Source organism: Rana temporaria, chromosome 3, assembly GCF_905171775.1.
Source record: "Rana temporaria chromosome 3, aRanTem1.1, whole genome shotgun sequence".
In the NCBI taxonomy this organism is placed as follows: Eukaryota; Metazoa; Chordata; class Amphibia; order Anura; family Ranidae; genus Rana; species Rana temporaria.
This window is the reverse complement of record NC_053491.1, coordinates 290714995-290741150: the sequence shown is the minus strand read 5'-3', so window position 1 is coordinate 290741150 and position 26156 is coordinate 290714995. Positions and strand designations below refer to the sequence as shown.

The following is a 26156-nucleotide window of genomic DNA, read 5'->3' as shown; positions in this document are numbered from 1 at the left end:
GGTAAGTTTTACCTTTACAACCCCTTTAAAACCTGGTTATATCTTTCAACATTGATGGCATATTTACAGTTGTGCAAGCTGCCCATTCCATATGCACTAATACACCCCCATACTATCAGGAGATGCAGGCTTTTGAACTAAGCACTGATAACTAGCCAGAAGGCCACTCTCCTCTTTAGTCTGAAGGGCACAGCACTGCCGGTTTCTAAAAAGAATGTAAAGATTCTGAAATTGTTCAACAATTTTTAGACAAAGCTTTTCACAGATTGGTGAACCTCTACCCATCTTTACTTCTTGGAAACTGACTATTTAACATGTATTTTATAAGTAATCATGTTACTGAGCTGTTCCCAGTTAACCTTATTAGTTGCAAAATGTTCTTCCATCCCTTCCTTGCTAGTGTCACTTACTTTTTCAGCTTTTTGTTGCCCTGTCCCAACTTTTTGGAGAGGCTTTGCTGCCATCAATTTCAAAATTACCTTATTTTTTTCTTAACCACTTGCCGACCAGCCGCCGTCATTATACAGCGGCAGGTCAGCAAGATCCCGTGATGAGTGCTGGCCCGTAAGCGATCGTGGGCATGACAGGCAGAACAGGGACGTGTGTGTAAACACACAAATCCCTGTTCTGTTCTGTGAAGAGAGACATATCGTGAGTTTCTAATAGCCTAATAGCTAGGAACCACAATCTGTCATTTACTCTAGGTCAGTCCCCTCTCCCCACAGTTAGAAACACACCTAGGGAACACAGTTAACCCCTTTGATCGCCCCCTAGTGTTAACCCCTTCCCTGTCAGTGACATTTTTACAGTAATCAGTGCATTTTTTTAGCACCGATCGCTGAATAAGTGCCAATTGTCCCAAAAATGTGTCAAAAGTGTCCGATGTGTCTGCCATAATGTCGCAGTACCGATAAAAATCACAGATCGCCGCCATTACTAGTAAAAAAAAAATAATAATAATAAAAATGCTATAAATCTATCCCCTATTTTGTAGACGCAATAACTTTTGTGCAAACCAATCAATATATGCTTATTGCAATTTTTACCACCAAAAATATGTATAAGAATACATATCGACCTAAACTGAGAAAAAAATAGCATTTTTTTTTTTTAAATGGATATTTATTATAGCAAAAAGTACAAAATATTGTGTTTTTTTTCAAAATTGTCACTCTTTTTTTGTTTATAGCGCAAAAAATTAAAACCGCAGAGATGATCAAATACCTCCAAAAGAAAGCTCTATTTGTGGGAAAAAAAGGACGTCAATTTTGTTTGGGTACAGCGTCTCACAAATGCGCAATTGTCATTCAAAGCGTGACAGTGCTGAAAGCTGAAATTTCGCCTGAGCAGGACGGGGGTATATGTGCCCAGTAAGCAAGTGGTTAAATAAGTCATATACTAACTAGAAACTAACTAGAAATTGCAAAAAAATGAAACCTAGCCTAGGGCCAAGGATTAGTTACCAGTATTTATTGTTTACAGCTATTTTTATTCCCAGGTCTAATTTGCCATGCTGCATTCCACTCTGTGTCTCCATGTCCATCTTGGTAGATCAGTAAGATTTTGCTTTCTAGTGTCACACCTACCCCAATGGCCAATGATGGTCTAATGAACTTTTGACTAGTGGGGGGATCAATTGGTAGCAACAGAGGTAGAGGTGGCACAGATCAACAGACAGCAACAGCACAGAATGTGAAGGCATCAGTAGCCTGCAGGAAAGATGGAAGGGTCACAGGTCCACAGAATAAATAAAGTAGGAGCAAGGAGATAATTGCACTGTGAGTCCTCAGGTACAGATTCTTCTGCAGCATGCCCTCAGAGGAACATTAAGTGTGACATTGCCTGCTGTCACTGCATTGCTCTGGAAAAAACTACAAACCATTTGAGCATAGCAGTAATCAGAAGCTGGAATGGGTGAGGTATGCCTTGGGTATCTCATATTGCATACACCGTAGAGCAGGCATGCTCAACCTGTGGCTCTCCAGCTGTTTGAGAACTACAAGTCCCATGAGGCATTGCATGGCTGACAGTTACAAGCATGACTCTCAAAGGCAGAGGCATGATGGGACTTGTAGTTCCACAACAGCTAGAGGGCCGCAGGTTTAGCACCCATGCCTTAGAGTCTAGGCAATATCACATATGAGGCAGTGCACTGCGGCTTCTCATGAGGAGTTCAAGGGTAGATTAGTCAGTGCAGTGCCTTACAAAATATTGCCTATAACGCAGACAATTTTCACTTTTTGAATAAAGCAGCACTTTAAAATCATTACATGATTTATTATTAAAACTTTAGGGATTTAAATTATGTTACCCTATCTATTTTATTTCTAAATGTTTAAGGGAGTCCTATGATAATAAGGAGAGCAAGAAAATTACAAATCAATAACCCAAATCTAATGTGATTTAGGGCCAGAAATATTAAAGATATAGAGAATAAAAGTGCTATCAAACACCCTTGGGGTGGTAAAACGACATAATGAAGTTCAACATTACTATAATGGCACTTTTAATGCTCCTCCACAAGAAAAACTATTTTTAATGTGCAGTTTTTAACAGATTCTAAAGCCAAATACATTTATAGAATGTTTTATATGGCGCAAAATAGGTGAATCAGCATATTTGCACATCTAAAGCCCCATACACACTATCAGTTTTCCTTCTGGTTTTCTATTCAGGTTTACCAAAACCATGTAGTACAAGGACCTGCCTGGTTGCATTCAAATTGAAACGCTTAAGGTTTGACCTCATATTAGATGGTTTTGGTAAACCTGAAGAGAAAACCATCAGAAAAACTGATAGTGTGTATGGGGCTTAACTAAACATTGAAAACATTTATGTTTCTAAAGCCCTGTACACACGGTAGGACTTTTGGCCAACCAACTTCAAAATCTGCAACTTTTCAAATTTGTCCGACCGTGTGTACGCTCCATCAGACCAACTTTTTCTGGTTTCATCCAACAAAAAGTTGGGTCTGCGAACGGACCAACTTTTCGGCAACAAAAGTCCGATGGTGCTTTGTGTGACCGTGTGTACAGCAATCCAACCAACTTTTGGACAAAGTGCAAATACAAATGCTCAAAACCAATGTTAAAAGCAACAAACAATAGCAGAAGTTAACCAAAGGGTGACGGTAAAGAGCAGAAAATAGCGAAAAAAAAACATGTGATGTTAGGAAACTTTTAGAAAAGTTTGCAGAAAAGTCTGACTGTGTGTATGCTATGGGTGTGGCAGGACAAATCAATTAGGACAAAAATCCAAGGGAAATTTTGTTGGATGTCCTACCGTGTGTACAGGGCTTAAGACATAGAGAACTAATTAATACCATTTGTGAAATGATGGTAATTCAGCTTTTAACAGTCTGGTCAAGGTGACGAACCTGTGATTGGCTGTATGCTTTACAGTACTTAGTACATTGTTTTTTATTTTTTTTCACATTAAATTAAATAGATGTAGCTGAGCAAATTCTGAACAGACTTTTCTTACGATTGAGGGTATCATATACAATCTAAAAGCAAGTACTGCAAATGCGTGAGAAAAAGCTTCACATAATATATGATAATCCTGAGCACATTATGAAAACTACCTTTACAATCTGGAAATATGCTTTATTATAACTGTGAGAAGAAGCTCAATATCACTCACAGGGCACATTGACACCTAAAGGGTTAGTTTACTACCAAAAATTGCCTATGCAGGTAAGGAAAAAAAATTTGATTCAAGTTGGACAGTGCCCTTGCTACAGGTGTAGGCCATTTACTAAATTACTGACTAAAAAAATACCAGAGATGGCATCAATCCATCTGGACTTGTTGCTAGAATGTTGCTAAGCCACTACCAGTCATTACTGTGCACCCTCATCACAAGAGGGAGCTCTTAACTTTGGACAGAGTTGCACAGTATGTTTATCTACAAGCACCCCTTACTTGCATATGCATTTTTTATTTTATTTTTTGTAAAAGTGAACTAACCCTTTAAGTGTTCTGTTGCAGCTCACAAATGCACATGTGTCAATATGCAATGTTGCATGAGCTAATATGCATTGCATTAAGGAAGCCCATTCATAATGAATGCACTTCCAACAAACTGCAAAGGATGAAAAAATATCGGAACCTAATTTTGAAATGCAGCTCTCTACAATTGTGGTACAATTGTGTGCATTGTGGTATTTTTCAGTGCAGTGTGTTCTACTGTACAATGTGTTGGGGTGCCATTAACAATGAATTGCTCCCATAATGCATCACACAAAGCACAGGTGTATTGCTACGTGTTGCAGAAATGCATCTTAACACAGGCCTTAGCCAGTTTAGGACACAGGGTATGTGACACATGCCTAAAAAAGATTCTTCAAAAGGCACAGGGCTTGTGAAGTATGTACAGCCCTTCTGCCCTACTGCTGCATCCCTCCCCTCCACAATTGCTGGCATTATCTAAAATTAAACCAGATGCTGCTGCAGTAAAAAAACAAAAAAAAAACTGTCTGACTCAGGGCTTGTTCATATCATGAATCATACAGGAATGCGCTGTGCATTTCTGTGCAATTCAGTCGCTAGTCAGGTGCAGTGTGATTTCAGCCCATTCAATTGAATGGGTTTAAATCAAACTAGACCGCACCAAAAGTAGTGCATGCACCACTTTATAAAATACACAGCAACCAAATAAAAAGGCACTACTATACCATGCGATCCAGTGCAGACAAGCGCAATGCACTTGCAACCTGTAATTGGGGTGGGGTGTCATTAGGTTAACACTAACACGATGTGTGGGAAACATGCACAGAACGTAGGTTTCCTGCACCACATTCTGATGGGAACATGTCCCTCAATGTTTATCAACACCTTTTAAACCTGAAATAGATGGATACAAAACAACATTGTTACTTTTTTTATCTACTCTGTTTCATTCATCTGCAGATCAACTGGATTTTTTAAAAAAATATAATTTTATTTTATCCCCTTATTACTATGGTTTAAAAATATATTCTATTCAAGTATGTAAACTCCACATTTCCAACTTCCTGTTTGAGGGTGGCTTTTTTGTTCTCCATAGTCCTACTGTAGGAAGGAGCATAGCTACCCTCCCTTTCTCACTCGGCCTGCACTGTCACAGTAAATGTACAGTGTGTGGTCAGGAAATAGCTATGTAACACAATAACAGCTGCTTGGAAAATCTGAAGACCATAGGGCCTTTGTTTGAGTTGCGTTTTCCATGGTTCTGTACAAGTGATCAACTATGACATCAGCCATTAGGTTGCTGTCCAGTTAGGTTGAGGCTAACATAAGCATACTGCAGGGTTTGACAAAATCCGGGCGCCAGGTCGCAATAGAATTAGCGACCTGGCGCCTGGGGAAGGAAGCATAGGCCTGTAGAAGGCCGCAAAGCCGCGGCCTAAATTACCGGCCGGCACGACATGATCGCGCGGCGGCGGAGGTGGGGGCGCACGGAGACACGGGATACCCCATCCTGTGTCTCCCACCTTCCCCGCCGCGCGATCACTTCGGGCCACGCTGGCCGGTAATTGAGGCCACGGCTTTGCGGCTTCTGAAAGCCTATGCTTACTTCTGTGATCTGGCGCCATCTTGTGGTGGCCGTTGGTATGACAAGACAACCAGCAATGCTAATGTAGCTTCCCCTGTGTTTTCACTGCCATCTCCTTACCTCTAATTAGAACCACCAAACATTATATAGAGAATAAAATGGCAGTCGTTGCAATACTTCCTGTCTCACCATATTTGCGCAGAGGTCTTACAAGCGCACTTTTTTGGGAAAAATACACTTTTTTTACTTAAAAATAAGACAACAGTAAAGTTAGCCCATTTTTTTTATATTGTGAAAGACAATGTTACGCTGAGTAAATTGATACCCAACATGTCACGCTTCAAAATTGGGTAAAAAAAAAAATGAGTCCGCTAGTGGAATGGCAACAAATTTTTACCCTTTAAAATCTCCATAGGCAACATTTAAAAAATTCTACATGATGCATGTTTTGAGTTACAGAGGAGGTCTAGGGCTAGAAATGTTTCTCTCGCTCTACCAATCACGACAATACCTGACATGTGTGGTTTGACCACCGCTTTTATATGCGGGCGCTACTCACGTATGCGTTCGCTTCTGCGCACAACCTCGGTGGGACGGTGTGCGTTTCTGGCTCCTAACTTTTTTAGCTGGCTCCTAGATTCCAAGCAAATTTGTCAAACCCTGGCATACTGGCACCTGTGACAATGATCTGTTTTGGTAAACAATTACATTGATGAGTTTAACTCTGCTTGAAAGGCTTAGTTGACCTTTACCAAAAAACTGCAGATAAGGGACATCTCTAGATAAACACAAGCTGTGCAGCTTTGACAAAAGTTAAATAATGCCTTTGCTATAGGTTTAGGCCATTTACGTATGTTCCTCCATGAAGCCTGATTGGAAATCTCTTAGTAAATTGCAAAGGACATAGCTGAGGGAAGCCTTGTATTTCTGCTCATCTTCACCATCCCAGGAGTGAGCTCTCAAATGCTAAGTACAGGGCTATTATGGGGAAAGAAAGCGCATTTGAGGGGGTTTGAATCAGAGAAAGAGATTACTCCTGCGATGGTGAAAGTGAGTAGTAACATAAGACTTCTCTAAGCAAAATCCTTAGTAATGTTAAGGAAATTTTCCAGTCAGGCTTAAAGCGGTTGTATACCCTGTTTTTTTTTTGTTTTTTTTTACACCTGTAAAGGAAAAGCCATAATGAGCTAGTATGCAACGCATACTAGCTCATTATGAAATACTTACCTTAAAACGAGGTGAAGAGAACTTACCTGGTCCACGCCGAGCGAGATGTCATCTTGCTCCGGTGTGTCTTCCGGGTATCGCCACTCCAGCGCTGTGATTGGCTGGAGCGGCGATGACGTCACTCCCGCACATGGGCGCAGGAGACTTCAATTCGGAAAGGTCCGGCGGCTGCCGGTCCTTTAGCCGAAGATGCCCCGCTGCGCATGCGCCGCTGCAATCAGCGGCGCATTGCGGGGGGAATATCTCCTAAACCGTACAGGTTTAGGAGATATTCTTTATACCTACAGGTAAGCCTTATTATAGGATTACCTGTAGGTAAAAGTAAAAAAGTGGGGTATACAACCACTTTAAGAAGTAGGTAAATGGCCTAAGCCTATAGCAAGGGCATGACTTAACTTTTGTCAAAGCTGTACAGTTTGTTTTTTAGCTACAAGCATCCCTTCTCTGCATAGGCAGTTTTTTGGTAACAATGCCTTTAAGTCAGGCCTCATGATATGCATACTTTTTTCAGGTCTGACTTAAGCTGGCCAAACATGGATTGAAATTCGGCCGGTTCAGCAGGACCATGTATATGGGTTGACTTCTGTTTAAAGCCTCCCTGTCTGTATTTTTCCACTCACCTATGGCCAGCCTAAGCAAGTATTGAAGTCAGTTATTAGTATGATGGCTAGGAAACTAGAATTCTTAAAATTAAGTGGAAGGCTGACTGCAGGTCAGCCTGTATTTGTAGGAGGAGTCGGGAGGTATTTAAACCCGCCCTCCTTTCTCCTTCAGGGCGATGGTTTTCTTGTGTCCCACCCACCCATCCCCTTTTTTCTTGCTATTTCTTCTTTTACTTCGACTTGGGTATGCCCCCTTTTAGGCAGACTGACCACGTGACCCCGGCACACCTCAGGTCACTTTCCCTGTTTTCCTCTCAGATCTTTCCCTGGCACGATTACCTCAGACTCTGGCCTCGTACACACGAGAAAACCGGTCATGTGTACATTTTCGTCGAGGAAACTGTCGAGAAACTCGACGAGCCAAAAAGAAAGCATGTTCTCTATATCCTTTGTAAAAAATCCTAAGGAAAAACCAGAGGAAAACACTGCGCTAATACTTGATGAAAAATAAAAATAGTGGTAAGTGACAAAAGCAGCTGGTACCTATTGCTCTAAATACCCAAAGCAAAAAACGTACAACAAAAAAAGGAAGGTACAGCGCTGATGTGAATGAAATAAGTTATGAATAAACCAAATAAATTATGAAAAATACTCAGTGACTTGATGAACAAAACAAATTAATGATGTGATGAAAAAATTCAAACAAATGTCCAAAAGTGAAAGGTGAATATGCTGATCCTCCACCAACCAATAATGAAATGTAATTGATAAAAAATAGCAAAAATAAATCAGTGAAAAAGAGAGTCCAATGGTAAAAGCAAACGAAATTCTTAATCTTCCACCAAGAGAAAACACCCGTGTGATGGTATTCCAATCTGCTTACCAGATTCACTGACCGTGATTGCGGTCAGATAGAGCCCAGAGATCTTTTAAAGTCCTCTCAAGTGGACTATATGACAGCAGGTTACACAGATTGAATCGTCTACTGCTCCAAAACTCCAGATAAAATAAGGATGCGCTCATATGTTCAAAGAGAAAAAAACGAGAAATAGCTCCATGGTGAAGTACTGTATGTAAGGATGGTTTATTAAGGAAATAATTGCACTTACAATTCAGTTGATATAAACAGGCTTGTTATGGATCCCAGCGCATGCAGCGCGTACTGGCAATCGAATCCTGGTGGCTGTGTTCAGTGTGTATAGCTCTCCGTACGAGCGATGACAAGGTACGCTTTAGGCCACTCCTACGTACGTTTCGTCGTAAGATGTCGTCGGGGATGGACCAATAGCGCGCCGGTCATCGCTAAAGCATTATATAGTGTCCGGCCGCCATTTTGATTGTGGGCGAGCACTAAGGGCAAACGGAAATGGCTGTATACACACTAAGGAAAAACTGATGGAGAATCAAATCAAGATGCAGATGACTGCCATCTTGTGGAGAAAAAGAAGAAGAGTCTTACCACACACTGAAACACAGCATCGGGAAACGAATGGGACATAGTATGAAATGGTATAAGTTAGATGGACAAATGATGGTCCATTGATACAAAAAAAGCCTGGATATCTTAATATAACAATATAAAATCTATAATAATATCTTTAATTAAATAAAATAGATTAAAACATTTATATATATCTCACATATTAAAATATATAAAAAAATATTTAAAAAATTTGAAAAAATATATTTTTTTGTAAAAATACGATTAAAAAATTGGGAAACTATGTATTGCTGAGGAAACAATTTATGTCCCACTCTACGTTCAACCCAAAAGGGACAAAACTTTTCATATTAAAAATCCATTGAGTTTCAGATTTGGATATAGAGCGTACTTTGTTTGTACCCCTCCAGGGAGCATTCAGTTTTTCAATAGGAAGAAATAAAGTTCCTGCAATCTGTTTATTATGGTATTTAGCATAATGCTTAGACAGATTGTGTTTAGAAAACCCTCGCCCTACATTGCCAACATGTTCTTCCAATCTGACATGTAATGCCCGTTTTGTACGTCCTATATATTGTTTAGAACAGGGGCATTGTACAAGATAGACTACATGATCACTGGTGCAAGTGATAAATGAGTCTATATTGTATGTCCTTTTAGTCTGAGTAGACTGGAAAGACAGAAGCTTACGTCCGCGGAAAGAATTTATTTTGCAAATATTACACTTTCTGCAACGACGAAACGTACGTAGGAGTGGCCTAAAGCGTACCTTGTCATCGCTCGTACGGAGAGCTATACACACTGAACACAGCCACCAGGATTCGATTGCCAGTACGCGCTGCATGCGCTGGGATCCATAACAAGCCTGTTTATATCAACTGAATTGTAAGTGCAATTATTTCCTTAATAAACCATCCTTACATACAGTACTTCACCATGGAGCTATTTCTCTATATCCTTGACGGGAATGGAGAAAATTGGCTTGTCGAGTTTCTCGACGGCTTCACAAGGAACTCGACGATCAAAATGATGTGTTTCGCCCGTCAAGTTTCTCGGTCGTGTGTACAAGGCCTCAGAGTACAAATATCAGCAACTGAAACCTCCATATGCTATCACAAAATTCAGGCTTAAATCGGACCTGAACCAGTGAACCAGCACGTGCTGGTTCACCGGACCCCTGCTGTGTGCCGCATGCAGCGACAGTGTGAACCCGGCCTAAAAGCTTTGCTTTCTTCCTCGTTCACACAAGTGTACTACATTATATACCTGTGCAAGGGTTGTGTTTACCTGCATAGGGATGCATAGGGATTTGTGCATTTCTGTGCAGGCAGTCCCACCCATGTCAATTGGGATGCCGCAGCTGCACGGACACAGTTGCTGCTCCCAATTTGACATCTGTGTAGGTGCAGATGCCTGATTCCAAACTAAGACAGGGTGTTCTCAGTGACATGTACTTACATAGATGTCAAATATGGAGCAGCACCTGTATTTGTGCAGCCAATTGACATGAATGGGATTACCTGCACAGGAATGCACGGAACACCTGTGCATCCCTGTGCAGGTAAACATGGCCCTCACATGGGTGTATGTGATAGTACGCTCTTGTGAAAAAGGCCTTATTTAGCAGGTCTGAAGATTATTGCCCCATGTTTCCTCTACTCTCCTCTCTTGTGGGTTCCTATGGAGTGAACAAAAGCCTATGTTATAAGGCTGTCTGCAATGACATGTACAGACAACCAGAGAGGACTAGATGAACTATGCATGTATGGTGGTGCATAGAATTATAGGACATGGACAGAAAGTAGTGAGGGCAATTAGGGCACTTTCTGTGGAGCTTTGACTGCACTCTCCCAACCAGGAAGTTCAGGGAGGTGGTGCACAGCAGGCTACAGGCTACAGTAGGAAACCTTCATGGTGGTATGTATTTCTTGCCCTTTCCAAATGAAAACTTTTGGTGTTCTCTGCTAAGCTATAGCACAGGAGAACATATTCTGATACGGTGAAGTTATCATCTACCTCCCTCCCTAGGATTATCAGTGATATGAATCAGCTCATTCATTTTTGCAGCCTAATCTGAAAGATCCTATCAATCTGCACTGAAGGTTAAAGTGGAATTTCAGGATAGATCTAACTAAGCTTAAAACTGCTCCCACACACACCCCTGATAACAGCAATACTAACTACCCTGTAGAAGGAAGACGCATGTACTTACCTATTCTCAAGGCGCTCCAGTCCAGTCACGTGATTTCCCCAGGGACCGGCTTCAGTAAAGAGTAGAGAGCACTGACAACAGATATAATGCTTGGGTGCTGGCATTACCCATAGGCTTACTATGGGACATCCATGCTGTCCCTCCTCTCCCTAGATGCCGATCATGTGACTAAACCAGAGAGCTCCAAGATTACATAAGTATATGCATCTTCCTTCTACAAGGTAGATTGCATAGGTGTTATAAGGGGGGTGGGAGTAGTTTTAAGCTTGCTTTGTTCTAGCCTGGAATTCCACTTTAAAATGTATGTATAGATACAACTTTATTTATTTTTTGTTTTGTTTTGGATAAAATAGGAAAGGGTTGAAACTCCTGCCAAGTTATTTTTTGCTGTCTGTGTTCTGTTGGGGAAATTTGCCTTCACTTACTATCTTGGAGATGCAACAGGAAGTAGGAGGAACTCTCTTCAAAGTAATACAAATAACCTTTTATACAAAGTTGTCACTTTAACAAGTGTCACTACTGGAAGGTTTTATTTTACCTCTTGTTCTTGTGACAAATGTTGGGATTTTTTTCCCATTTTCTGTCTCGGCGATAATGGTCTTTAAGACAAACTGAGAGATGTATTCTAATTAGCAGGGACACATACTGCACTGAAACATAAGATTAATCCAAACATCCAAGCATTCCCTACTCTATACAAAACTACAAAGAAAAGTTTTGGCTGTGCATGCAGTTTTCCCTGTGAACCATCAGTGATATGACAATCTACTGTACAATAGCTGCAATCATGAGCAAAAGGAATTGTTCAATATAAGTATATCTATATCTATATCTAGATATATGTCTATATCTAGATATAGATCTATATATATATATATATATATATATATATATATATATATATATATATATATATATATATATATATATAGACAGAGCTTTTTTTCTCAGAAAGTAGGTGCAGGAACTCAACCATGACCCCGTTCAGATTTCACAAACAGTAGAAGGGTATTAAAGGGGCATTAAATACCAGGATTGCATTACATACAGAGTGCAGAGTTTAGGGGGGTTACACTCAGAGTGCAGAGCTGTCACTTGTAAACACAGAAACCAGACTTCTGTGTTTACAAGTGATTGTAGTGAGCAGGCTCCAAAGGGTCTGAGCCAAAGGTGGTGGAACTGAGTTCCCCCAAGTTCCCCCTGAAAAAAATCCCTGTATATAGATAGATAGATGGATAGATAGATAGATAGATAGATAGATAGATAGATAGATAGATAGATAGATAGATAGATAGATAGATAGATAGATAGATATTACTTAAAGTAAGCCATTACAAATAGCTGGTTGGTCCTATTGCCATTTAAACATTCCTTATATTATTAAGGACCTCAACTGTCTATAAACAATACATCTGTCTTTCGTGCATGCTAATAAAGTACACATACTACATAACCTGCATTAATATATGTAATTTATCAGAAAAAAAAAAACAACAGTGCACTTTACTATGTTTATACAGGCTGATCCCAGGCTGATTGCTGAATGAGTTCAGATTGTAGGTTGTGAAGAGTAGGCATGCCTTAATTTGAAATTCCACAAAATATAAATGCATTAATACCCCATTCTTGTAGGCTGTATTCAAAGCTTGACAAATATGCTGTCTAGATTAGAACAAAGTATGTGCTACAACCTCCATACAGTAGATTTAAAGAGTGCTAAATATATATATAATATAAAAAAATGTAAAAAAATAACAAAACACAAAAACAGTGTTAATGAAGCAAGTACTTGTTCAGGTTGAAGGAAAAAAAAACAAAAGCATTACAGCAGCATTTCCTAGTACAGGGCTGATTGGCCATGACTTTTCATTATCTGTCCTGCATGGCCGGAGATAATGGTGACCAGAACCCTGTTCACAGACATAACAACATCACCACTGGATAGCCATTGAAAATGGTGTTATAATTTCCATAATAGAGCATTTCAACATGGCAGCTTGGTCCTCTTCTCTACAACACGATGATGTGACCCAACAGACTACTTCTACAGCGTAGGCTATTTTAAATTGAAAGGAATGTGCATGGCAGCGTTAATGAACACATTAAGAGGAAGGGAATTAAAAAAAAAAAAAAAACAGCATGCCAGATCAGCATATTAATGACCTGACAACATAATGAAGCCACACATCTTGCCTACCTATAGTGTTCACTGCTTCAGCAGAATTCATAGCCACTGCAGCTAGCCAGAGGAAAAAGGTGTGTGTGTGCATGTATATATATATATATATATATATATATATATATATATATATATATATATATATATATATATATATATATATATATATATATATATATGACAGATTTAAAGGAATAAACAGCAAAGCGCTTTATAGCTCTCTGCCTAATCAAACATCTGTTAAACAAGCAACATTGAGCATTTCCATAGTGTTTAATGAGCTGCTTGGACCAACGCAGTCCCCCCTTATCTAGCTAAGGTAAGCACCAGGAGCTGTCCATTGTGCTGAGGAGCTGTCCATTGTGCTGAAACGTTCCTATGCTTTGTGTCATAGACTAGGGACACTCATCCTTACTTCCCCCACCACCACCATCATCATCATCATCTCTGCCTGGATGCAAAAAATCAAAGTGCACAATTTACAATGACATCTCTCTGCACAGCCATGTTGTACAAAAAAATAGAAAATAAAAACACACTGGACAAAATCAAGGCACCAAGATCTTTCCATTTGCAGATGTGTGTACGTGTGCCTTACCTTTAATTATTTATTTATAAGGTGAACGTCCATTAAAGGTGCCTTACCATGACACAGGAGATTAATTCATCATCTGATCTTGGGCGAGCAATTAAACATAAATTATATGTGTGTATATATATATATATATATATATATATATATATATATATATATATATATTTTAATTGCACGTCCAAGATCAGATGATGTGTCATATATATATATATATATATATATATATATATATATATATATATATATATATATATATATATATATATATATATATATATATATTACACACATAGCTGTGCAGATAGCCCTGATCAGATCTAGTAGCATGGATACAGTAATTAAAGATAACAGATCGCTCTTACCATTGGATGACAGATTGCAGCAGGAATATCCACACGATCATTTTGTGATGAAAAAAGCTTAGCCCGAAGATCGCATTGTTTGGAACATTTGGCTTCTTTGGTGAACACATCTCTGCCATTCTCTCCCCCCCCTCAATCTCGTCTCTTTGTTGCGAATGGAATAGTCCCGTCGTGCCCCCCCCGCACACCCCCTACCAGGTACATTGACTGCAATGATACATTCCGCCAGGCTGGGAGAATTAAAATTTCAGAAATGAGATCCGCTTTAGCCCGTCTTGTGTCAGCAGATTTCCCCCCCGGCCCCCCAGCAGCGCTCCGCAGCTCATGCACCCGCACCACTTGTGTAGAGAGAAGGGGGGGATGGGGGGGAGAGGAGCCAAAGGGGAGAGAGAGAGGAGCCGTGCGCACACACACACACACACACACACGGACACACACACATATACACATACATACACAGCAAAGCTGTCAGGGAGAGAGTGTCTCAGACTGAATGCAGATTAACTACGAGGTCAAAGTGGAATTTCTGCACGCTGCTGCAGCACTAAAGATTAACACATGCGTGATGGCTTCTCACATGATTCTTAACCTTTCTGTATACGAGCATGTCAGGACTGGGAGCAGCACATTTCTTTATCTCCAGCTGAATTCTTAAAATTTGTGACTGGTAATGTATATTGCTCGGCTCCTCCTCACATACCCAAACATGTGGAAACCACAATAGTGCATTGCAAGGATTTACTCCAAGTGCCACTGCAGAATGACGAAGGCAACGAGGAGCTGCACTTCTCTAAGGTTTCATACACACTGGAGCTTTATCTCCTGGCAGAAGAGAAGCAGCTTCAAAAATGCATTTCCGCAAATGCCTTTAAGTGCGCTTGGGTGTTTATTTCCTTCAAAGGAATAATCGCTTTTATGCTCAAAAGCTCCTTACCTGAATGCGATGTTGGTGTTTTTATTTTTACTGCCTTTAATTTTCTGTAAACATCTATGGTATGCATGGACACATAGGGGAGAATTTACTAAAACTGGAGAGTGAAAAATCTGGTGCAGCTCTGCCTGGAAACCAATCATCTTCCAGGTTTTTTGTGAACGCTTAAGGCCCCTTTCACATGTACGGATCCCATGTGTTTTCACTTGCTCAGCGGCGAATCGCTCCGTTGATCCCCGCTGGACCGGAAGATGACAGTGCAGTGCCGGCACACTGTGCAGGGACCGCCCCTGTCAGATCTCCGCTCTCCCCTATGGGGGGATAGGATGAACACAGACTGACGCGATCCGCTCTGCAGACGGATGGAAAAATAGGATTTTCCTCCATCTGTAGAATCTGAGGTTTGCGGACACCGATGAGATTGGGTGTCAGCAGATGTTCAACCCGCTGACACCCACTATCTCATAGGGATTAATGTATATCCCTTTTTCATTCGTAAACGGATGGATGAAAAAGCGGACATACGGACCGCAGGTGTGAAAGGGGCCTAAATTGTAAGTTCACCATTACAAAAAAATCTGTAAGGTTAACTTACATAGGACCCCCTCCTCAACCCCCCCCCCTGACTGGCAGTGCCGTGATCTCGTGGTCCGAGCCCTCCTATTGCTCCCTCATTGAATCAGGATTCTTTATACTTCTTCACCGCTGACAGGACAGACTATGCAGCATTTGATTGGTCGGTGCAATCACATGGGCGCTTAGAATGCTCCAAAATGTACCTTCTGACGGAGGACGTTTTGGAGATAAAGCCGCTGTCAACATGAGGAAAAAAGAAGAAAGCCATTAACCAGCTTCTGTTACAGGGACGTTGGTCCCCTCAGTGCACACCAGTGCTGCTAATCAGTGCCCGCCAGTGCTGCTAATCAATGCCATCTATCAGTGCCCATCAGTACTGCCAATCAGTGCCCATGGAAAGACATCCATGGACGTCCTCCTGTGCTCACGTGCCCCCTGCAGCACGTAGGCGGTGCGCTCTGTAATCGCTGAGTCCCTGGGACTCGGCTGATTAGAGATCGGGGTAAAGGGCCAATCACAGCAGCCATTTACTATGTTAGAAAAACAGGGATGCAATCAGCGCAAAAAAATAAAAGACCATAAAATAGTGTAAAATATTATTATGTTAATAATAAATGTGTTAGATAAATGTGAAAAAACGTCTAGTTTAAATTCACTGGTATGCTAGCTGGACACCAAAGGACATTCACAAAATCCAAAATAGTACAGTATATAAGAAAACAGTGCAGAGCAAAACCAAAATTAATTAATAAGTGAAAATCAATAAAGTCCAAAAGGATTGAAGATCCAATCAGGCACTTCCTAGGATTCTTCACCAAGTGAAATTGAGCACACCAAACTAATGAGTGATCCCTCCACCAGTGAAAGATGGGTGCTCTCACCTCAGCAATAGAACCCTGTGTTACCAGATGGTCAGATAGGCAGGTATGTCAACAAAGCAGGCCAAGGAGCAAGATGGTAATTCAATTTCTCATATATCAGCCATACATATGGATCCGAACATGAAAAAAAGAAATCACAAATCTAAGAGCTTCCGCTGGACAAGGATAATTTAATACTGTATAAAAGAGCACAGGCTACTCACATTTAGCCAAAGAACATCAGGCATTTAAAATGTAACCAGGGCATCGAATCACACGATCGGATAGTTAGGCTCTTCAAACGGCAGCGAGCAACATAAAATGTCAGGCTCCTATCCCCCGGACGCGTTGCATTGTTACAACTTCCTCAGCAGGGCGGACCTGGAAGCTCTTAGATTTGTGATTTATTTTTTTCATGTCCGGATCCATGTGCATGGCTGACATATGAGAAATTGAATTACCATCTTGTTCCTTGGCCTGCTTTGTTGACATACCTGCCTATCTGACCATCTGGTAACACAGGGGTCTATTGCTGAGGTGAGAGTACCCATCTTTCACTGGTGGAGGGATCACTCATTAGTTTGGTGTGCTCAATTTCACTTGGTGAAGAATCCTAGGAAGTGCCTGATTGGATCTTCAAACCTTTTGGACTTTATTGATTTTCACTTATTAACCCTCCTGGCGGTGTTCCCGAGTCTGACTCGGGGTTAGATTTCTGTGCTGCGATCGGTAACCCCGAGTCAGACTCGGGCTTGCCTCGCTGGATCCACAGACTGTGTTTACTTACCTTGTCCCTGGATCTAGCGATGCCGCCAAATTCAAAAATGTAAACAAACACAATACATACAGTATACTGTAAACTTATAGATTACAGTACTGTATGTAAAAAATACACACCCCCCCCCTGTCCCTAGTGGTCTGCCCAGTGTCCTACATGTACTTTTATATAATAAAAACCTTTCTTTCTGCCTGCAAACTGTAGATTGTCCATAGCAACCAAAAGTGTCCCTTTATGTCAAAAATGGTTTTAGAGCAGCTATAAAACGGAAAATTGTATACTCACCTTTCCGTAATTTTCCTTTCCTGACGCATCTTCATGGCAGCACACACTGGGTTGTGACTCCGCCCCCACAACCTGACAGGATTGGTTAGCTATAAATTTGAAGGGGAGACGCCCCGCACCATTCTCTGTATATATCATCATAAAACAATAGGGCGGGCATCTGTGTGCTGCCATGAAGATGCGTCAGGAAAGGAAAATTACGGAAAGGTGAGTATACAATTTTCCGTTTTCCTGATGCATTCATGGCAGCACACACTGGGAAATAACTCGCCAGTCGGGAGGGTGCAAGAAAACAGTAATATTTATTCTCTATAGCGCTGAGGAATTGGCTCTAAGAACAGATCTGCCAAAGTCGACGGTAGCCAGGAGAGCAGAATCCACTCTGTAGTGAGAAATTAAGATGTGTTGGGAAGACCAAGTTGCTGCTCTGCCTATGGTTTCCGGTGAAATCCCGCAATATGCTGCCCAAGAAGTGGCCACTGCCCCTGTCGAATGAGCCCTAATGCTCTTTAGGAGTCGTAAGTTGCTGGATGGAATAGGTCTCCGCGATAGCACTAACAACCAAGAGGTAATGGTACGGGAGGTAGCTGGCTGACCTCGTCTGCTCCCGTGTGGGATAATTAAGACATAATCCGTCTTCCTGAGATGTAGCTGTGAAGTAACTGGAGATGGTAGGTTTGACATCCTAGGCATGGGACTCGCCCCTCTCATTAGTAAAAGATGGAAGGACGATGTCCTGGTTATAATTAAAGGAGGAAGTTACCCTTGGATAAAAATGGTCTGAGGGCTTCAGAACCACTCTGTCAGGGGAGAACACTAAATAGGGGTTCCGTAGCCATAAGTGCTTGTATCTCCGACGTCCTCTTAGCTGAGGTGATCGCAATACGGGAAGCCATCTTCAGAGCTAGGTTCCACGGTGAGACTAAGTTGAATGGAGAAAAGGGTGGATTGGACAGGGCCTCGAGTACTACACAGAGATCCCCTGTTGGAAAGGCTGGCCTCCTAGGTGGTCTGATCTTACGCAGGCCCTGAGGAACAGAGTGACCGGATGATGAAGAGCCCATCTAGTACCCGTCATGGCTGAAAGGGCGGATACTTGCACCTTCAGGGTACCCGGGCCCGGGCCCTTGTTAAGCCCTGACTGAAGAAATTCAAGAATTTGAGATGGGATTCCAATCTCTTTGCTGTGACGACACGAACCTCTCCCAGATCCTAGTATAGGTGACATCAGTGGAGCTCCTTAGAGCTTGTAATAAGGTTGATATTACCTCCTGAGAGTATCCTAGTTCCCCTAACCTAGCCCTCTCAATTTCCAAGCTGGCAAATGCAGCTTCTCTGGGCTGGATGGAAGAATTGCCTCTGATGTATGAGATCTCAGGTTACTGGAAGATGTATTGGAGGCCGCGTACCTATTGTAGCAGGGTCGTAAACCATGGCCTCCTCGGTCGGAACGGTATTAGTACAATAACCGTGGCTGAGGACCTCCGAAGTCGGGACAGGAATCTTGTAATCCGAGAAGTTGGAAGAAAAATGTACCCCAGCTCGAAGCTCCATGGAAGAGCTAGGCAGTTTGTCCCTTCGGCTGATGGAAAGTGGGCTCTGGACAGGAACCTCTGACACTTGGAGTTCTTTGGCGTGGCCGCTAGGTTGACTTCTGGTATTCCACAAGTTTTCGTAAGAATGGAGAATACCTGTTGGTTCAGGGACCATTCGTTGTTTGAAAGTGTCTCTCGGCTTAGGTAGTTGGCCAACGAATTCTGTGTTGCCGGGACGTACACTGCCCATAGATCTAACAGGTGCACTTGTGCCCTTTCCAATATGGGCAAACTTCCTCTTGAAGCGTGCGACGCCTGATGCCCCCCTGTATATGGATACATGACACCGCTACTTGTTGTCCATCCTGATCAGGACACTCTTCCCCTCTAGAAGAGGCGCAACGGCCAGGAGAGCCTGAAAGGCTGCTCTGAGCTCTAAAATATTTGACACTATGCCCTGAGCCCGAAAGTGCCACTGTCCTTGGGCTACTTGGTCTAGATAGTGTGGACCCCATCCCCCCTGGCTGGCGTCCGATGTTACTACTTCTGGACTTGGGGGAACTATTGGAATGGACTCCCTGAGGTTGGATGGGTGTGTCCACCACCATACTAATTGCTTTACCCAGTTCGGGATGTGAATGGTTTGGAGTATTGACGTTCTATTCCACTGCCTGAGAAAGTAGTTCTGTAAGGCCTCGTACTCACGACCAAACATGTCTGCTGAAACTGGTCCGCGGACCAGTTTCAGCGGACATGTTCGTTCGTGTGTAGGCAGTAACGTACAGAATTCCAGCAAACAATCGTCGGCCAGACCGTTTTCCAACGAACAACTGTTTCCTGGTCTTGCTTTAAAACATGTGTAAAGTGAAATTACGCGCCTAACTAATAAAAGACAGTTAAATATATATATAAATATATACAAATATTAAGAGTGTAAATAAATAAATAATAAGCTGCTCCTCAATAACACAAGTGGTATGTGGACAAGATAGAATATAAATAGAGGGCGCTAGGCCCATACACATTAGGTAAAGTGCCGTAACAAAGTATCTATCTAGCAATAAAATTGCAACATAAATAACACAAAAAATATATGAAAAAGTCCCAACAGTTGCAGTCAACCTGCACTTGAAACCACGCGAGTGGATTCAAATATGATCAAACAAATATATAAAAAATAGTGAACAAAGTCCAATTGTAATGATAGTTCTGTGAAAGAAGAAATGCCACCACCGCTGCAGTATGATTATCAATTCCACCCAAGGTGTTTTAGATAAGGTATGCTCTTACCAGAGCTCGTTGACCCCTTTAGTGAAAAAGATGGTCAACTAAGCTTATGCAGGATTGTGCCTGCAACACTTGAAGATATGGACAGACCACTTTGCAAATCCAGGAACCTCACACGGGATTATATGTAAAAGAAGAGAGGCCAGATAGCCAAATAGCGTGATACCGTTTTATTTAAAATATTTAAAATAGACATAAAAATCTGCCAAATGGCTCCTTACATTAGGGGGTGCCCACCCGGCACTGAGGCTGCGGACCTGTCACCGCTCGAAGCGGTTCTTTTAGTCGGATACGCTGGGGGATGAGAGCCGCCGCTCACATGTAACGCCAAACGATCCCTTCAACAGTCCAAAGCACGGGGGGTACGTCACGTGACCAGGCTGCCTCCGACGTACGTTTCGTTATGTTAACGTCATCAGGGGGGCGTGCCTGGTCACAAAGCATGATGGTATATGTAGTCAGAGAAACACAATGATTGGTGAGCTGAAACTAATTGCAGATACAGCCTCGGTGCCGTGTGTCATTAATAAAAAATAAATATAACACCGTAGGTAAATACATTACATTCATCATATTTAAACAAGAGAAATAGAGAAATGCACAGAAATATAGAATGGCCAAAATACTATGACTTCAAGAGTATTCCGCTGTTGAAATACATCTTAAATAAAATACAGATCTCGCATCCCTCCGGACGTGCAGATTCAAAAATAAGTGCCAGAAAAAACTTTACTCCATAAAATTCAATCATGATCACTCTAAATGATTATTCATACAAAATCATCTTAAATACACCAAAAATGAATAAATATAATTAAAAAATAATGAATAATGAATATAAATAAAAAATTATTTAGTTGTCTTTCAACCTTATACAGACCGGATTTAAACAGGGTAAAAAGAAATATCTCCCAATACTTAGTGATAGATTACAAATATCACTAGATCCCTCCAGACAAGTGATATGAATGAAAGGGGATTAGAGAGTATTCAAATTATTTCAATAATATTTCCAATATTAAATTGAATAATTGAATATAGTGATGATCTCTACAAAAAGGGGAGATCGCACTAATTAACTAACCCCAATCAAAAACCAGCATACAAAAATATTATATAAATAAAACCATACGTGAATATCTGGCAACCCTAAATAGTCACTGACGACTATAGATGATTGAAAATAAAAAATAAAAAATAATAATTAGTCCATAAAAAAATGAATGGATAGGGAAGAGTGAGGGAAGGGAAACTGGAAGGAGTAAAGAACACTCAATCATCGGTTAAGAAACAATTGAGGTCCAGCTCCACATTCAGTCCTAAAGGTTGCATGGTCCGTAATCTGTGTACCCATTTCATTTCGTTTTGGGAAACACTCCGTAACATATGTGTACCTCGCCAGTTCCTTTCTATTTTGTCTATGCCATAGAACTTACATAAACTAGGGTCACTTCCATGGAAATTGGCAAAATGTCTTGAGACACTATGATTAGGGAAACTTTTTCTAATATTTGTTAAGTGTTCATTGATGCGGATCTTAAGTTGGCGAGTGGTCCGGCCAACATATTGTAAATGACATGGGCATTCAAGCACATAAGTCACATGATCAGATCCACATGTGATTAGGGGTTTGATCTTGAAAGATTCGCCTGTTACATTAGAACTAAACTCGATTGTTTTCTTTTTGTCACCAGGATTCCGTGTAGTTCTACACGCTTTGCACCTAGTGCAGTGATGAAAACCGGATCCATCTAAAAAGGTCACCAATTTTGTTGGTGGATCAGGAACATTAGGAGCAATTTTGTTCCTGAGGCCTGGAGCTCTCTTATAGATGAACTTGGGCACCTTAGGGATGGATGTGATCAGGTCTTTATCCTTCCTCAAAATATGCCAATGTCGTTTAAACACAGCTTCTACCTGTCGATATTGCCTATGGAATCCACTAATAAAAGGTACTTCATTTTTATACTCTTTTCTCGGTTTGGGGACCAATAGAGATTGTCTATCAAGAACTGCCACTTGGTTATACGCTTGATTTAGTGTAGTTTCAGAGTAACCTTTTTCCAGAAATCTAGTGGTTAGTATATTAGCCTGAGTCTCAAAATCATCATTATTATCACAGTTCCGTTTTAACCTCATATATTGCCCTTTCGGGACTGCTCCTATCCAGGAGGGATGGTGACAACTATGAGTGGGTACAAACCCATTACGGTCTGTAGATTTGAAGTAGGTGAGTGTTTCAAATCTCAGATCGTTCTTTTTTATAGTAAGATCCAAATAGTTTACCAGATTTTTGCTGATTTCAGCTACAAAAGTAAGTCCATAATTATTTAAATTCATTTGGGCGATGAATATGTCGAGAGATTCCTCAGAACCTTCCCAAAAAAGAATAATATCGTCGATGTAGCGTTTGTAAAAATGTAAAGATTCTGGTCTGTTTGAAAAAATTGTTTCATGTTCCCACTTATTCAAAACAATATTTGCGACACTTGGAGCATATCTTGCTCCCATTGCTACACCGCCCACCTGATTAAAAAATTGATTGTTGGCCCAAAAATAATTATTTTTCATTGCTAGTTCAAGTCCCCTTATCAGGTAATTTATTTGTACCTTCTTTAGCTTAGAAAATTTACCTAACGCCCATCGAAGGGCAATTAGGGCATCAGAATGTCTGATATTTGTATAAAGGGATTGAATATCCACAGTAGCCATAACGGTGACTCGGGTGGCTGGTAAGGTTTGAAGTGCCACAATCAGATCCCTACTATCCTTAAGATAGGATGGACTAGCTGAAACCAGGGGTTTAAAGAAACCATCAAGGTACTCTCCTAGACGGGAAAAAAGGGAACCTATTCCACTTATTATCGGTCGACCAGGGGGGTTAACCTTGTCTTTATGGATCTTAGGTAAAGTATATAAGACTGGAATTTTAGGTGCATGTAAGACAATATAATCTGCCTCTTTAGGGTCTAGGATACCTCTTTCTAGTCCCTCATTCACCCAAACAATCAGCAGATTTTTCAGCTTAAGTGTGGGGTCGCCCCCAAGAAGCTGATAAGTGTTACTATCATCAAGTTGGTTCTTCATTTCTCGATAATAATACTCTTTAGTGAGAATTACAAGGCCTCCGCCTTTATCGGCTGGTCTAACCACTATGTTTCTGTTAGTTTCTAAATTCTTTATTGCTTCCCGAAATTGTTTGGTAGATTTAGATGGAAGGACTGTCATTGCACGGATATCGTCCTGAACTAAGGTCCGAAAAACCTCAATGTAGTGATTGGAACCATGCCGGGGGTTGAATACCGATTGGTTCCTCAATCCACTATGAATAAATCTATCAGATTTAGGTGGTTCAAGTTTCTGCGTATTTCCTGCAAAATGTTTTTTTATATTAAGTTTCCTAATATGTTTTTCTATATCAATAAAGACTTCAAATTTATTGATGTCCTTATTAGGTGCAAATTTAAGGCCTTGTTGTAGAACCTCCAGTTCAGATTTGGAGAATTCTATTCCTGTCAAGTTAAAAATGCCCTCAGTTAATCCAACCTTTTTCTTTTTCTCTCTCCCTCTTCCTCGTCGTCCTCTCTTTCTAAATACTCCTGATGGTGGATGGGTGATTTTGGGGGGATGCGGTATGTATCTTTCCACCCTCTCCCATCCCCCCCCCCCTGTTGTTGGTTATAATGAGGTGCCGGCCTACCTCGAAAATTCCCTCTGTGGCCACCCCGAGGTGGTCTGGGAGGGTAGGGTGGGCGATAGGGTTCGTAATAGTGATAGTCTTGGCTCCTATCATCTAATACCCCAAACCTATTATAGGTTTCAATTGGCTGGGAATACCCGTAGGCATTAGGTGGAGGATAAGTCGATGGTTTATAATAAGGAGTGGTGTGTTTGGAATTTTTGATGGCCGATTTTTTAGGGGTGCTTGATATTTGTACTGTTTTTTTCTTTTCAGCACTTTTGTTAGGCTGTGGAATAAGATCTCCATCTCTACTCAGTTCCAAAGGTGTACCCTGTCTGAGAGTGTCCTGCCATTTATAAATTTTATTTTCTTCCAAATCCTGTGCATCTCTCTGATATTTCTTTAATTTTTTATTTTTAATTTCACTATCATATTTTGATAGGTGTATCTGCAAAATCTTAGATTTATCCTTATATTCGCTACTGGAACTAAATGGCTCCATCCGTTTTTTAAGGTCTGCAATTTTGGATTCCAGAAGCGTATTTTTAGTTTTCCGTCTCTGGACCATTAATTGCATAAGTTTCTGCTCACAGGCATTAAAAAATTGGTACCATTCTTCAATAGATTGTAAATTATCATTCCCATCATTGGGACTGATATCCCACCTGAGGTGCCTGGGGGTGAGATTTTTACTTATATAAAGTTCAAATGAGGCAATATCCCACCACACTCTGATCTGTTTCTCCATATCAAATTGTAACTCTTTAAACCCTTTATCTAGATCAATGTTGGAACTTGGGGTTTCTTGAAAAATTTCCTCTAAGTTAATATGACGTTCTCGCATAAAATTAAAGATATCCATGGCTGCGTGAAAATATGGTTCAAAAAAGCAAAGATTATTAAACCTCAGAATGTGTAAAGTGAAATTACGCGCCTAACTAATAAAAGACAGTTAAATATATATATAAATATATACAAATATTAAGAGTGTAAATAAATAAATAATAAGCTGCTCCTCAATAACACAAGTGGTATGTGGACAAGATAGAATATAAATAGAGGGCGCTAGGCCCATACACATTAGGTAAAGTGCCGTAACAAAGTATCTATCTAGCAATAAAATTGCAACATAAATAACACAAAAAATATATGAAAAAGTCCCAACAGTTGCAGTCAACCTGCACTTGAAACCACGCGAGTGGATTCAAATATGATCAAACAAATATATAAAAAATAGTGAACAAAGTCCAATTGTAATGATAGTTCTGTGAAAGAAGAAATGCCACCACCGCTGCAGTATGATTATCAATTCCACCCAAGGTGTTTTAGATAAGGTATGCTCTTACCAGAGCTCGTTGACCCCTTTAGTGAAAAAGATGGTCAACTAAGCTTATGCAGGATTGTGCCTGCAACACTTGAAGATATGGACAGACCACTTTGCAAATCCAGGAACCTCACACGGGATTATATGTAAAAGAAGAGAGGCCAGATAGCCAAATAGCGTGATACCGTTTTATTTAAAATATTTAAAATAGACATAAAAATCTGCCAAATGGCTCCTTACATTAGGGGGTGCCCACCCGGCACTGAGGCTGCGGACCTGTCACCGCTCGAAGCGGTTCTTTTAGTCGGATACGCTGGGGGATGAGAGCCGCCGCTCACATGTAACGCCAAACGATCCCTTCAACAGTCCAAAGCACGGGGGGTACGTCACGTGACCAGGCTGCCTCCGACGTACGTTTCGTTATGTTAACGTCATCAGGGGGGCGTGCCTGGTCACAAAGCATGATGGTATATGTAGTCAGAGAAACACAATGATTGGTGAGCTGAAACTAATTGCAGATACAGCCTCGGTGCCGTGTGTCATTAATAAAAAATAAATATAACACCGTAGGTTTAGTTCTAATGTAACAGGCGAATCTTTCAAGATCAAACCCCTAATCACATGTGGATCTGATCATGTGACTTATGTGCTTGAATGCCCATGTCATTTACAATATGTTGGCCGGACCACTCGCCAACTTAAGATCCGCATCAATGAACACTTAACAAATATTAGAAAAAGTTTC

At 40.9% G+C, this 26156-nt stretch overlaps 1 protein-coding gene across 2 annotated transcripts in view; it reads right to left on the bottom strand.

Moving 5' to 3' along the window:
• Positions 1-14498, bottom strand: part of GABRG2 (gamma-aminobutyric acid type A receptor subunit gamma2) — a 375570-nt gene extending 361072 nt beyond the window's left edge. The window contains exon 1 of one of the 2 annotated variants that reach the window (XM_040344731.1): positions 14154-14498. In XM_040344731.1, the coding sequence (XP_040200665.1) occupies positions 14154-14272 (119 nt within the window). In that variant the 5' untranslated portion in view covers positions 14273-14498. The remainder of the gene's footprint in view (positions 1-14153) is intronic. The other variant, XM_040344732.1, reaches the window with a different exon arrangement.
• Positions 14499-26156: the final 11658 nt, after the last annotated feature.